Source organism: Tachypleus tridentatus, chromosome 10 (genome assembly GCF_004210375.1).
Source record: "Tachypleus tridentatus isolate NWPU-2018 chromosome 10, ASM421037v1, whole genome shotgun sequence".
Taxonomy (NCBI): domain Eukaryota; kingdom Metazoa; phylum Arthropoda; class Merostomata; order Xiphosura; family Limulidae; genus Tachypleus; species Tachypleus tridentatus.
Genome location: NC_134834.1, coordinates 14154355 through 14170119, shown reverse-complemented (window position 1 = coordinate 14170119; position 15765 = coordinate 14154355). Strand labels below are relative to the sequence as shown.

The 15765-nt window shown below is 37.4% G+C and overlaps 1 protein-coding gene across 1 annotated transcript in view; it reads left to right on the top strand.

The window, feature by feature from the left end:
* Window positions 1–10841, top strand: part of LOC143228014 (putative glutamate receptor) — a 75841-nt gene extending 65000 nt beyond the window's left edge. The window contains exons 8-11 of the mRNA XM_076459359.1: window positions 1004–1181; window positions 5838–6061; window positions 6234–6487; window positions 10423–10841. Coding sequence (XP_076315474.1) covers window positions 1004–1181; window positions 5838–6061; window positions 6234–6487; window positions 10423–10654 — 888 coding nt within the window. The 3' untranslated portion in view covers window positions 10655–10841. The remainder of the gene's footprint in view (window positions 1–1003; window positions 1182–5837; window positions 6062–6233; window positions 6488–10422) is intronic.
* The last annotated feature ends 4924 nt before the right edge of the window (window positions 10842–15765 follow it).

The following is a 15765-nucleotide window of genomic DNA, read 5'->3' as shown; positions in this document are numbered from 1 at the left end:
GGATTACGAGTCGAGTGCCTTAACCACCTTACCATGCCGAACTGGTTAAGCCCTAGATAATACCCATAAGCCAGGGAGTAGGCCTATTTTTTCATTAGAGAAAATAACGGTTAGATTATTAATTGCATAAGTATGTCATTTCTCGGTGACGTTGTTTTCAAGTTATTTCCTATACCAATATTAAATTGCTCTATATTATTTTGTAATATGTTTGACTAATATTTTGTAATTTATTTGGTCATCCCAAATTTAGGATTTCTGACTAGTTCGTGTTCAGTAATATATCATGACTCGAACATTGCATCTTCGGGATCGCAACTTCAAATCTGAAGAAGACATACCAATGTTCTGTGGAAACGTTTATACGTTCCACCATAAATAATGTGTGTATGTGTGTTTTTCATATAGTAAAGCCACATCAGGCTATTTCCTGTGTCCACCGATGGGAATCGAACAACTTATTTTAGCGTTGTAAATGTGATCACTGTCCTACGGGGAACCACCATAAATAAATCAGTTCATTTGTGCTTCCTTGTTCAAGTAGAGTAGAATAACTTGATATTATTACATCTGTTGAACACAGAGTTTGTTATCACTATTTAGTTGAAAAGGTGTACAAGCACATTGCACATTTTCTCTGTTATTTTCCTAATTAAATGTCGAATGATTTGTGTTAAATGAAATATCTATAAGATTTGTAGTAATCCACGTTTAGCATATCCGTGGGTCGAAATGGTAACTTCTCACACCCGAAGCTGACATTTTACCATTTGAGTTCGCATATTAACATTACACCCGTGTCCAGTTATACATTTTGAACAACTCTAACAACCTAGCTACCGCATTCCTCGTCTCTTCTTGGGTGACAAATTATTCTGGAATTATATCCAACCTTAACATGTCCTGGGTTCGAGCCTGGTAACTCTCATATCCCAAGAGTGGACTCTTCCATTTGGGTTAAGGAGTTAAACCATTACTTAACAGGTTACTGTTGTTTTCCTAGGTTTGGTTGGCAATAGGTTTGGCAGTTCTTGTCCAATCTTTCAACCTTATCGTGATACAAAAGTGTATTCACCGATGTCCTTCTCTCCAAGAAGATGGAAACAAAGATAAAGAACCGAACGATAAGCTTGGATACGTAGAAGCTGTGATGTTACTCCTCTCAGCCATTGTCACTCAAGGTATGCTCATCTAGGCCTAGCAAAATTAAACTTTGTGTTTGTGTGTGTATGTATGGAATTTATGTGAATTAGTTTACTTTGCCAGAACACACTATTTTGTACGTCACGTTTGGCTGGCAAGGTTTGTTTTGTTTAGAATTTCGTGTAAAGCTACATGAGAGCTATCTGCGCTAGCCGTTCCTAATTTTAGCAGTGTAAGACTTGAAGCAAAGCAGCTAGTCATCACCACCCATCGCCAACTTTTGGGCTACTCTTTTACCAACGAATAGTGCGATTGACCGTCACATTATATCGCCCACACGACTGAAAAGATGAGCATGTTTGGTGTGAAGGGGATTCGAACCCACGACTTTCACCAAACATGTTCGCCCTTTCAGCCGTAGAAGCATTATAATGTGACGTTCAATCCCACTATTCTTTGGTAAAAATATAACCCAAGAATTGGCGGTGGATGGTAATGACTAGCTGCCTTCCTTCTAGTCTTACACTGCTAAAATTAGGGACGGCTAGCGCAGATAACCCTCATGTACCTTTGCGCAAAATTCAAGACAAACCAAACAAAGTATGTGATGTTCGCTGTTAACAATAGTAAACTTTTAACCAGAAGACGTATTACAGAGTATATCTAAACTTTGATTTGAAAGGAAAAAAGACTAGACAAACAAACAGAACTCAAAATGACCGAAAACACTGACAGGTACAAGAAACTAAGAGAGAAAAGACTCGTGATTAGTACACCAACCTGATAAAATTCTCTAGCGGCACCAACCGAGAGAAGGTCTAAAAATACCTTGGACAGTAAGGTCAACACCGTTGATGTGTTTGTTTCTACTGAGCTCAGAATTAATTTAGGGTTAGCTGTCCTTAATTTACAAATGATAGAAAAGACAGTTGCTTAGTAAATACCACCCACTACCAATCCTTGAATTGACTGTTATAACGCCCTCACGGCCGAAAAGAAAGAAAGAGTTTGTTTGATTCGAATTCGAAGTTTGAGAGTCGATCGTTGTAGCTTCGAGGCCATAACAAATCTACCATATAAATACTTTTATCGTTGCATAAGGTGAGGAGATGAAATAAATTATTCATTCTAAATACAATTTCTGAAAGTTACAAATAACGATTTGTGTTAGAAATATTTAAATGCATTGAGAAAAATAATTGTTTTAAAATGTTTGTAGTTTATATTGATAAACATAACGACATGAGCCGTAATGGCTTTGCACCATTTTCACGTATTTACTTTTTTAACTTTCGAAAGGTTTGAGTGAATAATTGTGGTATTTTGATTATCTGTTTTGCTTTAAGGTCCTCATTCTATCGATTGATGAAGTCGCTTAGTTAGCAATAATTACACGTGGATTTGCACACAGTTTCATTGAAATTGACTTTGTTGGTTTGTTTCGCGGCACGACACAGATCTACACAATGAGCTATTTGTCCTGGTTTGCGTCGATTCTCAGACTGTGGTATTATAAGTCCGCTAGCTTATGGTTCCTTTGATAATAACATTTGTTTTTGTTTCACGTGAATGAACGCACAAAAAACCACAGGAAAAGATAACACGACGTCATCAACTGGTAAAGATTAAATTAATTTCAAATTAAGTTAACTTACACCTTAACTTACACATTAACTTACACCTTAACTTACACATTAACTTACATCTTAACTTACACCTTCTTTCAGTATGTCAAAGCTTCCCTCCCTTTTCCTGGTCCGGCATGGCCAAGTGGTTAAGGCATTCGACTCGCAATCTGAGGGTCGTGGGTTCGAATCCCCGTCACACCAAACGTGCTCGCCCTTTCAGCCGTGGGGGCGTTATAAAGTTACGGTCAATTCCACTATTCGTTGGTAAAAGAGTAGCCCAAGAGTTGGCGGCGGGTGGTGATGACTAGCTGCCTTTCCTCTGGTCTTACACTGAAACATTAGGGACGGTTAGCGCAGATAGCCCTCGAGTAGCTATGCACGAAATTCAAAAACAAAACAAACAAACAACCCCCCTTCCTTCCTCTGTGGCATAGCGATATGTCTGCAAACTTTAACACAAGAAACCGGGGGTTTCGATAACCGTGGCGGGCAGAGCGCAGATAGCCCATTGTGTAACTTTGTGCTTAACTACAAACAAAGTACGTCAAAAGATTAGGAACTGTTTAAGAAAGAATATTTCAAAAGCGGGTCTAGTGTGGGCTACTGGTTAGCGCGTGCCTAAATATAAATCTGATGATTCATGGTTTACGTCCTGGTGTCAAAAGAGGAAATACTCTCTGCACTTTCGAATCGCGGATGAGTTATAAGAGTGAAGATAAAATTCCACTATTCAGCCACTCATGAGACTAACTATTCAGCCTGACAAGAGACTAACTATTCAGCCACACAAGAGACTAACTATTCAGCCTGACAAAAGACTAACTATTCAGCCTGACAAGAGACTAACTATTCAGCCACACAAGAGACTAACTATTCAGCCAGACAAGAGACTAACTATTCAGCCTGACAAGAGACTAACTATTCAGCCACACAAGAGACTAACTATTCAGCCAGACAAGATACTGACTATTCAGCCTGACGAAAGACTAACTATTCAGCCAGACAAGAGACTAACTATTCAGCCACACAAGAGACTAACTATTCAGCCACACAAGAGACTAACTATTCAGCCACACAAGAGACTAACTATTCAGCCTGACGAAAGACTAACTATTCAGCCAGACAAGAGACTAACTATTCAGCCACACAAGAGACTAACTATTCAGCCACACAAGAGACTAACTATTCAGCCACACAAGAGACTACTGGTAAACTACTCTCCCTCTATTTTATCAGTTACGAATTAGGGACGATTATTGACATGTAGTTCTCGTGTAGGTTTGGACGAAAGTTTGAAACAAACAAATTTTAGTTTAATATCCGTCAGGATTGATTGAAAGCTATTTTTTATATATGTGATGGATTGAAACGCCTAGAACGTTGGCAGATAATTAAATAAATCATACCAGCATATTCTCAGTATCACTTTTAAATTCTTCTGTTATAACTTGATGCTAAGCCTAAGTGAAACGCTTTATCTGAAAAGATGTTACTAAACTGCAAATTACAACTTTCCTAAGCCTAACGTCTCAAAGAGACATCCGCTTGTCTGAGTCTGGCCTGACTCACTACTTCGGTGCCGCCTTTGTTTCACTCTTTCTCACCCGACAATTTTATAATGTCCCATCGCACTTCATACTTTAAACAATTAAAAATTAAATACAGACAAAGTTTCAAGTACAGTTAAATAACATCTCACGTGAGAGAAACCACAACGTTCCTGATCACCCCAGTTGGGGAGGGAATTCTCGAAACTTCTCTCTCTATAAACTAAACCCCTGCCAAGTTCGTTTGCGTGTTGTTTGCGTTTGGCTATCTCGTGTCTACATTTTATCAATAGCTTGTTTTCAACTGACTTATACTGATGTTAAAGCCTTTCTAATGTATTGTTTTCAACTGACTGATACTGGTGTAAAAGCCTTTCCAATAACTTGTTTTCAACTGACTGGTCCTAGTGTTAAAGCCTTTCTAATATCTTGCTTTCAACTGACTGATATTGGTGTTAAGCCCTTCTAATAGCTTGTTTTAAAGTGACTGATATTGGTGTTAAAGCCTTTCTAATAGCTTGTTTTAAAGTGACTGATATTGGTGTTAAAGCCTTTCTAATAGCTTGTTTTAAAGAGACTGATATTGGTGTTAAAGCCTTTCTAATAGCTTGTTTTAAAGCGACTGATATTGGTGTTAAAGCCTTTCTAATAGCTTGTTTTAAAGTGGCTGATATTGGTGTTAAAGCCTTTCTAATAGCTTGTTTTCAACTGACTGATATTGGTGTTAAAGCCTTTCTAATAGCTTGTTTTCAACTGACTGATATTGGTGTTAAAGCCTTTCTAATAGCTTGTTTTCAACTGACTGATATTGGTGTTAAAGCCTTTATAATAGCTTGTTTTGAACTGACTGATATTGGTGTTAAAGCCTTTCTTCTATACTACCTCAAAAATAACCATCATTACGAAATTCTACCATAGTAGATAGCAACATTTTGTAAACTTATGGATGAAAAAACACAATAACTTTAAAAAGAATACCAAAGTTGTTTTTACCGATTGATGTGTGTGCACATTAATCATGGTTTGAAAACGTTATAAGAAAGTATTTGCTGATCGAGACATATCGACGTCGTCGTGGCGATTCCTCGAGCCCGAGGGTGATGATCCACCAAGTTCATACATGGGTCGATGCTCAGAAAACCTTGTTAAATTTGGAAAACTCCTGTGCGTGAGTTGATTTAGGGTGTGAATGATGTTGCACACTGGCAGACACATTCAAGACATATCGAGAGTAAATAGTTGGAAGGACTTTTCTTGACACTTTTACAAAAATGTCACGTGAAAAGCACTTCATTTTATGCTGTTGTGTGAGAATAATAAACAGTTTGATTAAAAAAAAATAATTAACTGTAGCGCTCGTGAAACGCAGAGTCATTCGGGGTTGAGATTTATTGGTCCGATAAAATAAAAGTCCAATGTGGTTTAAGGAAGATTTAGATAATTAATTTGATACTCTTGTATGATAAATAAACCATTTTCTGAAGGTTGCGCCCAATGTTTACCCTTTCTTCTCCACTAGACAGTTTCAATCCAAATCGGCAGCCAAGTCGTTTCCTGATGGCCACCTGGTGGGTATTTGTCGTTACAGTAATTGCAGCTTATAGCGGTACCCTGACGTCATTCATGACGAACCCTGGAACCCAAGAACCTGTAGATACCGTTTTAAAACTGGTTGACGCCATCCAAGCAGGACACTATTCCTGTGGGACCATGAAGGATTCTTCTGACCACAATCTTTTTAAGGTATCCAGACGTGACTCGATTTATTTTACAGATTCAATTTGTTATCTGAAAATTATATTAGCACTGCTAACACTAGATTTGTTTTCACTTAGATTTGGTTTTGTTTACGAGTTAAGTTATTATTTCAAGTTCAGTTTACTACTGAATATATGGATTTTTTTTCTCTCGATAGAATCCTCGTTCCGAAGCGTTTGGCGTGATCCTAAAGAACATGGAATCAGACCCAAACAACTTCGTAAGGAGCGACAAAGAAGGACTTGCCAAGTGCCTCAAGGAAAACTATGCTTACATTGGAGGCCACCTGACGGTCGACGCGGACATAGAAAACGTCAAAAAGTTCCATTTCGCTAAAGATAGTTTCCAAACTTCTGGTTATGGAATAGCACAGCAGAAAGGATTTTACTTCAGAAGTGCTTTTGACAACACGTATGTTAATAAGCACTTTGTATTCTTCTGTCTTCTGAGTTAGGCCTAAGTTTCGATCCTCTGTGGCTCAGCGATGAGTCTGAATGTATATAAGTCTAAAACCCTGGGTTTAATACCCGTAATGGACACAACACAGATAAACCAGATCAATGTCTTTTTTGTTCAGATTTCGGGAACTTAACTCAAAACGAAAATAAGAAAATGTTCACCAGGCTAATTGTATTCGTATTCTAAAACAATATTATGTTACATCGTTCTGTCAACATGAATCGCTGATATAATTCTTGAGAATGTTTTATAACCACTGTTGAACTATCTTAACTCTGTCCATCACGAGGAATCAAACCTCAGATTTTAAAGTTGTAAGTCCATAAACTGGGAGTGGTTGTATAAATATAACTACCCAAAGCTAGGCTTGGCATGGCCAGGTAGTTAGGGCGCTTGATTGGTAATCTGAGGGTCGCGGGTTCGAGTCCCCCACACATCAAACATGCTCGCCATTTCAGCCGTGGGAGTGTTTTAATGTGACGGTCAATCCTACTCTTCGTTGGTAAAAGACTAGCCCAAGAGTTGGCGATTAGGGTTGCTGACTGGTTGTCTTCTCTCTAGTCTTACACTGCTAAATTAGGGACGTCTAGCTCAAATAACCGTCATGTAGCTTTGCGCGAAATTCCAAAATCAAACAAACTACCTGAAGCTGTACTTTGTGTTCACAATTTAGAAACTGATAAAAAGTAAACAGATGAATAGTGAAGTGCGTGAGAAAGGACAAAGGTTAAATGTTAATGAAAATAGAATCCATCTTCTTCAAAATCACTTCTTTCCTGGTACAAAATGGCCAGAGAACAACTAGAGCGTATCCGATCTGAAACTGTTATTTTATCGGATACTTGTTAATGTATCAGTTTAAACGTTGAGGAAAGACAGACTTAGTAGGATCCGAATGTCAATCTTCATGTCATTCTCCGAGTGGTAATAAGGGCTCGTGCCACTTTTGATGACAATTAGTCTAGCGGTTCTCCAATTACAAACGAACATACGTACATAAGGATTACTATATTTAGGTATAGATGGCGTCTACCTCCCTTTTTATGATGAAAATTAGTCTAGCGGTTCTCCAATTACAAACGAACATACGTACATAAGGATAACTAAGGATAACTATATTTAGGTATAGATGGCGTCTACCTCCCTTTTTATGATGAAAATTAGTCTAGCGGTTCTCCAATTACAAACGAACATACGTACATAAGGATAACTAAGGATAACTATATTTAGGTATAGATGGCGTCTACCTCCCTTTTTATGATGACAATTAGTCTAGCGGTTCTCCAATTACAAACGAACATACGTACATAAGGATAACTAAGGATAACTCTATTTAGGTATAGATGGCATCTACCTCCCTTTTTATGATGACAATTAGTCTAGCGGTTCTCCAATTACAAACGAACATACGTACATAAGGATAACTAAGGATAACTCTATTTAGGTATAGATGGCGTCTACCTCCCTTTTTATGATGACAATTAGTCTAGCGGTTCTCCAATTACAAACGAACATACGTACATAAGGATAACTAAGGATAACTCTATTTAGGTATAGATGGCGTCTACCTCCCTTTTTATGATGACAATTAGTCTAGCGGTTCTCCAATTACAAACGAACATACGTACATAAGGATAACTAAGGATAACTCTATTTAGGTATAGATGGCGTCTACCTCCCTTTTTATGATGAAAATTAGTCTAGCGGTTCTCCAATTACAAACGAACATACGTACATAAGGATAACTAAGGATAACTCTATTTAGGTATAGATGGCGTCTACCTCCCTTTTTATGATGACAATTAGTCTAGCGGTTCTCCAATTACAAACGAACATACGTACATAAGGATAACTAAGGATAACTCTATTTAGGTATAGATGGCGTCTACCTCCCTTTTTATGATGACAATTAGTCTAGCGGTTCTCCAATTACAAACGAACATACGTACATAAGGATAACTAAGGATAACTCTATTTAGGTATAGATGGCGTCTACCTCCCTTTTTACAAGGTCTAATACTGCTGGTTTCGGTATGTTACAGAAAACATATTTCAGAATAGAAAGTGGTTGAGATGCCTTTCGTTGCAATTAGCGACTGATTTGGCTCACCAGACTAAACTGTAGAAGTATCTCTTCTTATAGGATCCTTGCTGCATTTGTCAGTGAAGAAGTTCAGGTATGGTGGCGCCATCTCTAATTTAGAGCCATCGGCCAGCAGTGTTTTTCATACTTAACTTCGGAAAAACAGTTTATTTATATTCTGCAATTATACATCTGGTTGATGCTAGGCTTGTCTTACCTTTATTTAGTCTTACTCTATAGTGTGGGCCAGAGACTAAAGGCCTTACTTTGCATTATTTTACACTTACAGTACAATCGGCTCTTAGTTTTAAAATAAATATATATAATAGAGATAATAACAAGTAATTAACGAAATAGCCGCCTTGTTGAAAGAGCGCTAATGTCCCCAAGCTTTGAACGAAACCTTGAAACATAATTTGACTCCATGAAATCCACCAATTTGTTATTATTTGGTTGTTTCTTTGTTGATTTTAGAATTTTGCGCAAAGCTACGCGAGAGCTATCTGCGCTAGCCGTCCATAATTTAGCCGTGTAAGACTAGAGGGAAGGCAGTTAGTCATCACCACCCACAGCCAATTCTTGGGCTATTCTTTTACAAACAAGTAATGAGATTGATCGTACATTATAACGCCCTTACGACTGAAAGAAAGAGCATGTGTAGTGTGAAGGGGATTCGAACCCGTGACCCTCCGATTACGAGTCAAGAGCCATAACCATCTGGCCATGCCGAGCCGTCTTTGTTATTTACATAGGTTTTTTTTTTCTGGGCTTGGGGACTCGTGTCGTTTTAATAAGAAAACGGGCAAATAAAATTATTAGGCATCGCCATAAATTCAAAATATCAACACTCCGTCCAGTAGCTAAGTCGTAAGTTAAGAACTAATAACGCTGAAAATTAGGTTTAAATGCCTGCGATGAGCAGAGCAGATACAGCTAAACAACAAACATGTAGCTACAGCACTACCTATCGTAACTGTAATGAAACACAATTGTTTGTTTGTTTTTTTCTTAATCAAATATATCAATTAGAACCTCTCCAGTGACACAGCAATATGTAAAGGGACTTATACTGCAAGAAACCGGGTTTTGACACTCGTGGTGGCTAAAGCACTTCGTATAGCTTTGTGCTTAATAACAAATAACGTAGAAACCTCTCAGGGAGATGGTTAAACGGTTAAAAACAATCAAAAATTATTATTGCCTTATTTTTAACTTTACACTTTTATATGGTCCGGCATAACCAGGTGGTTAAGGCACTCGACTCGTGATATGAAGATCGCGGGTTCGAATCCCGGTCGCACCAAACACGCTCGCCCTTTCAGTCGTGGGGGCGTTATAATGTGACGGTCAATCCCACTATTCGTTGGTAAAAGAGTAGCCCAAGAATTGGCGGTGAGTGGTGATGACTAGCTGCCTTCCCTCTAGTCTTACACTGCTAAATTAGGGACGGCCAGCGCAGATAGCCCTCGTGCAGCTTTGCGCGAAATTAAAACCAAACCACTTCTTATACCTTTAATTCCTATTTAAATCCATATACGTAAGGAAAAATAATAACTCCCCCAGCGGGCCAGAAGTAAATTCGTGGACCTACAACGCTAAAATCCGGAGTTCGTTTTTCGCGTTGAATAGAACATACGTTGCCCATTGTGTCGTTTGTTTTTTTGTTTAACCTTTAAACAGTTGGACTGTTGTAGGTAGCAGTATCAGTTGATGATGGCTGCTGTTTAAGGGTTACACCACAACAACAAAAATATCACAGTACTGAATCGGAACATCAACATTTACAATATGTTCTTACATTTAGGATCCTGAGACTGAGACAATCTGGACTGATCGATAAATGGATCCAGAACGCTACAGAGAGTGTTCGCAAGAATGACAATATTCCTGAAGAGAGTTTGAAACGACCCCTGCAACTAACTGACCTACAAGGAGCTTTTTATGTCTTGTTTATAGGTCATGGATTAAGTTTTGCTGCATTTCTCTCCGAGAAGCTACGTAATCGATGTCTTAAAATTAAATCTAAACACCAATAAGTGTGCATCTTTTAGACTGATTGTCATAGTGGTCAGGGCATAGTAACCATTAGTGGTTACTAATATGAGTTGTAACACTTTTCATGGAAAAGACTAGAGCATAGAATTTCAGTTATAGCAAGGCTTAGTGTATTGTAACAAAGAGTGTTTATTTATAGATGGCGGAATAAAGCTTTTTCATATATTACTCGCACCGAGCTTTTGTTCCATGTTTTCGCTCCCAGACGCCGCCTGGTGGAACAGCGGTGAGTCTATGGACTCTCAACGTTAAACTCCGGAGGTCGATTCTTGCCGTAGACACATTCCCAGGCTTCCACTGCAGATATATGAAAACTTATGTCTTATTTATTTGTTTCGTTTTCACAGTAATCGTATCATAATGCACACTGTTTCGTCTCGCTCTCTGTCTCTTTCCATAGTCGTGATTCGGTTTCCGCCAGGACAGTAATTCCGATCAAGAGAGTGTCCTAACGGGCGAAGATTTAGATTATGAATTTTGAAATTCAGAATAATGTGTTGCACAAAGCATTTTTTTAGGATATCTAGAGTTTATAACATTTGAACAAGAACACTATTCATGGACGTTTGCGGAAAGTAGTACAATATTGTGAGTTGAAAACACTTCGTCTACACTTATGTATGTAAAAACGAATGGCATAGTTTGAGAATTGTTTTTATGTAGAGGAGCGAACAACGTTTCGACCTTCTTCGGTCATCGTCAGGTTCACAAAGAAAGAAAGAGGTAACCGAAAATCACGAAACCATATATTCCCGACATCAGCAGAAAAATAACCAACATTTGGCAAAAACTAGTAACAAAATATGACATTCCAGTTAATACCAAATTTATTCAAAAACCAGGCACAAAACTGAGGTCTATACTATGTAAAAACTACACTGACAAACACCACACCAACATTATTTATAAAATACAATGTGATAACTACCACGACTTCTATATTGGAGAAACAAGTAGAAAAATGGAAACCAGATTCAAAGAACATAAAAAGTCACCTTCACACGTTTTCGAACACTGCAAGTCAAATAAACACAACATAACCATAGAAAACACTCAAATACTAAATAAAGAAACAAACATAAACAAACGCAAAATTAAAGAAGCCTTACTTATAAAACAACTTAAACCCAAAATAAACCAATATAAAGGAATACCTTTATACCTATATTAATAAATATAATCAAACATTTAAGCACGCCCTCTACATTCCTACACTCAGTTACACAACCCCCTTCAAACATTTGGTCAGCTATCGGTCGGTTATCTCTTTCTTTCTTTGTCAACCTGACGATGGCCAAAGAAGGTCGAAACGTTGTTCGCTCCTCTACATAGTGTTTTCTCTATCCATACCAGCCGTTTTTACATATACATTTTTCTCTACAAGTGGGTTTTCTCGTCATCACGGATTATTATCTCGTCCACACTTGTTAAATGTATAAAGAAAAAAAGAATCATGGTTTTCATTTTGAAGGTGGGTGTGGCAAGTTCCCCTTCAGTCTACCCGTAGACCGCCCATGTCACTGTTACAAAGTAATGTATATAAACATAGGTCATTTTCATGCATATCCGTCACGTGATATGAAAATGTCAACTATGTAAAGAATACCTGGTAGTGGTCGCTTTACATCTTTACTGGTCGTACCCTTCAATACACAGTATGTTTGTTTGTTTTTGAATTTCGCGCAAAGATACCCAAGGGCTATCAGCGCGAGTCGTCCCTAATTTAGCAGTTTAAGACTAGAGGGAATGCACCTTGTCATTACCACCCATCGCCAAGTCTTGGGCTACTCTTTTACCAACGAATAGTGGGATTGATCGTGACATTATAACGCCCCCACGGCTGAGAGGACGAGCATGTTCGGTGCCACCGGGATTCGAAACCGCTACCTTCAGATTACGAGTCGAACACCCTAACCACCATGGCCAAGCCAAACCTATACACCGTACGATCACAGTCAAGGTCAGTATGGCCCACATATTTAATGCTAAAAGTGTGATGACTGTACGATCTTGAGATATATTTTACTAGTCTTATGTTTTCGGAGCATCTTTAGATTCTCAATCAGTTGTGGCTCACCCAGTAACAACATAATAAGATTAAAGTGCGGTGAGCTTCCGACTGAACCTTTTCTCACAAAATCTTTAATTTTAACTTACTAGAGGTCGCTCGACATGGCCAGGTGGTTAAGGTGCTCGACTCGTAATCTGAGGGTCACGGGTTCGACTCCCCGTCACATGAAACATGCTCGCCCTTTCAGCCGTGGGGGCATTATAATGTGACGGTCTATCCCACTATTCGTTGGTAAAAGAGTAGCCCAAGAGTTGGCGGTGGGTGGTAATTACAGGGTGCATTCCCTCTAGTCTTACACTGCTAAATTAGGGACGACTCGCGCTGATAGCCCTTGGGTATCTTTGTGCGAAATTCAAAAACAAACAAAGAGTACTAGAGAGACACTAATGATACGTTTCAATAGGGATTTAGGGTGGTGAGGAATCCACCAGAGTTTATTTCTACCATTACAAAAGTCTCTCTCCTTCCTCTGCCATATACCACGTATGAAATTTGGGTTAGAGCTTGTTTCTGATTTCAGACTGGCATGTGTACATTCATTGTATGGTTACTGTTTATCGATACACCTAATTACACAACTTTTGATTTTGGATACGCGACTTTCTTCACAAGAGGTTCAGTAGTGACGTAAGTTTGTTCCGTAAAAACAATAATTACATAACAATAAAAATATTGCAATTAATTCGACGCGTCCATTAATAATTTCAAAGCAATTACAATGATAATATTACTTCTCCTTAGTGGAATAGATATCGCTACAACACACTTGATTACTAAATCTCGTTAGTGGCGAAGATGGGGCTACAAGAACACGTTGAATTACTAAATCTCGTTAGTGGAATAGATGGGGCTACAAGAACACGTTGAATTACTAAATCTCGTTAGTGGAATAGATGTGGCTGCAAGAACACAAAGAATTACTAAATCTTCTTAGTGTAATAGATGTGGCTACAACAACACACTGAATTACTAAATCTTCTTAGTGTAATAGATGTGGTTACAACAACACATTGAATTACTAAATCTTCTTAGTGTAATAGATGTGGTTACAACAGCACAATGAATTACTAAATCTTCTTAGTGTAATAGATGTGGCTACAACAACACATTAAATTACTAAATCTTCTTAGTGTAATAGATGTGTCTACAACAACACACTGAATTACTAAACCTTCTTAGTGTAATAGATGTGGTTACAACAACACAATGAATTACTAAATCTTCTTAGTGTAATAGATGTGGCTACAACAACACAATGAATTACTAAATCTTCTTAGTGTAATAGATGTCGCTACAACAACACAATGAATACCTAAATCTTCTTCGTGTAATAGATGTCGCTACAACAACACACTGAATTACTAAATCTTCTTAGTGTAATAAATGTGGCTACAACAACACAATGAATTACTAAATCTTCTTGGTGTAATAGATGTGTCTACAACAACACATTGAATTACTAAATCTTCTTAGTGTAATAGATGTGGCTACAACAACACATTGAATTACTAAATCTTCTTAGTGTAATAGATGTGGCAACGACAACACACTGAATTACTAAATCTTCTTAGTGTAATAGATGTGGTTACAACAACACATTGAATTACTAAATCTTCTTAGTGTAATAGATGTGGCTACAACAGCACAATTAATTACTAAATCTTCTTAGTGTAATAGATGTGGCTACAACAACACATTGAATTACTAAATCTTCTTAGTGTAATAGATGTGTCTACAACAACACACTGAATTACTAAATCTTCTTAGTGTAATAGATGTGGTTACAACAACACAATGAATTACTAAATCTTCTTAGTGTAATAGATGTGGCTACAACAGCACAATGAATTACTAAATCTTCTTAGTGTAATAGATGTGGCTACAACAGCACAATGAATTACTAAATCTTCTTAGTGTAATAGATGTGGCTACAACAACACAATAAATTACTAAATCTTCTTAGTGTAATAGATGTCGCTACAACAACACAATGAATACCTAAATCTTCTTAGTGTAATAGATGTGGTTGCAACAACACATTGAATTACTAAATCTTCTTAGTGTAATAGATGTGGCTACAACAACACACTGAATTACTAAATCTTCTTAGTGTAATAACTGTGGCTACAACAACACAATGAATTACTAAATCTTCTTAGTGTAATAGATGTGGCTACAACAACACATTGAATTACTAAATCTTCTTAGTGTAATAGATGTGGCTACAACAACACATTGAATTACTAAATCTTCTTAGTGTAATAGATGTGTACAACAACACATTGAATTACTAAATCTTCTTAGTGTAATAGATGTCGCTACAACAACACACTGAATTACTAAATCTTCTTAGTGTAATAGATGTCGCTACAACACATTGAATTACTAAGTCTTCTTAGTGTAATAGATGTGGGTACAACAACACACTGAATTACTAAATCTTCTTAGTGTAATAGATGTGGCTACAACAACACACTGAATTACTAAATCTTCTTAGTGTAATAGATGTGGCTACAACAACACGTTGAATTACTAAATCTTGTTGGTGTAATAGATGTGTCTACAACAACACATTGAATTACTAAATCTTCTTAGTGTAATAGATGTGGCTACAACAACACGTTGAATTATTAAATCTTCTTAGTGTAATAGATGTGGCAACGACAACACATTGAATTACTAAATCTTCTTAGTGTAATAGATGTGGCTACAACAACACATTGAATTATTAAATCTTCTTAGTGTAATAGATGTGGCAACGACAACACATTGAATTACTAAATCTTCTTAGTGTAATAGATGTGGCTACAACAACACATTGAATTACTATATCTTCTTAGTGTAATAGACGTGGTTACAACAACACACTGAATTACTAAATCTTCTTAGTATAATAGATGTGGCTACAACAACACATTGAATTACTAAATCTTCTTAGTGTAATAGATGTGGCTACAACAACACATTGAATTACTAAATGTCGTCAGTGTAATAGATGTGGCTACAACAACACAATGAATT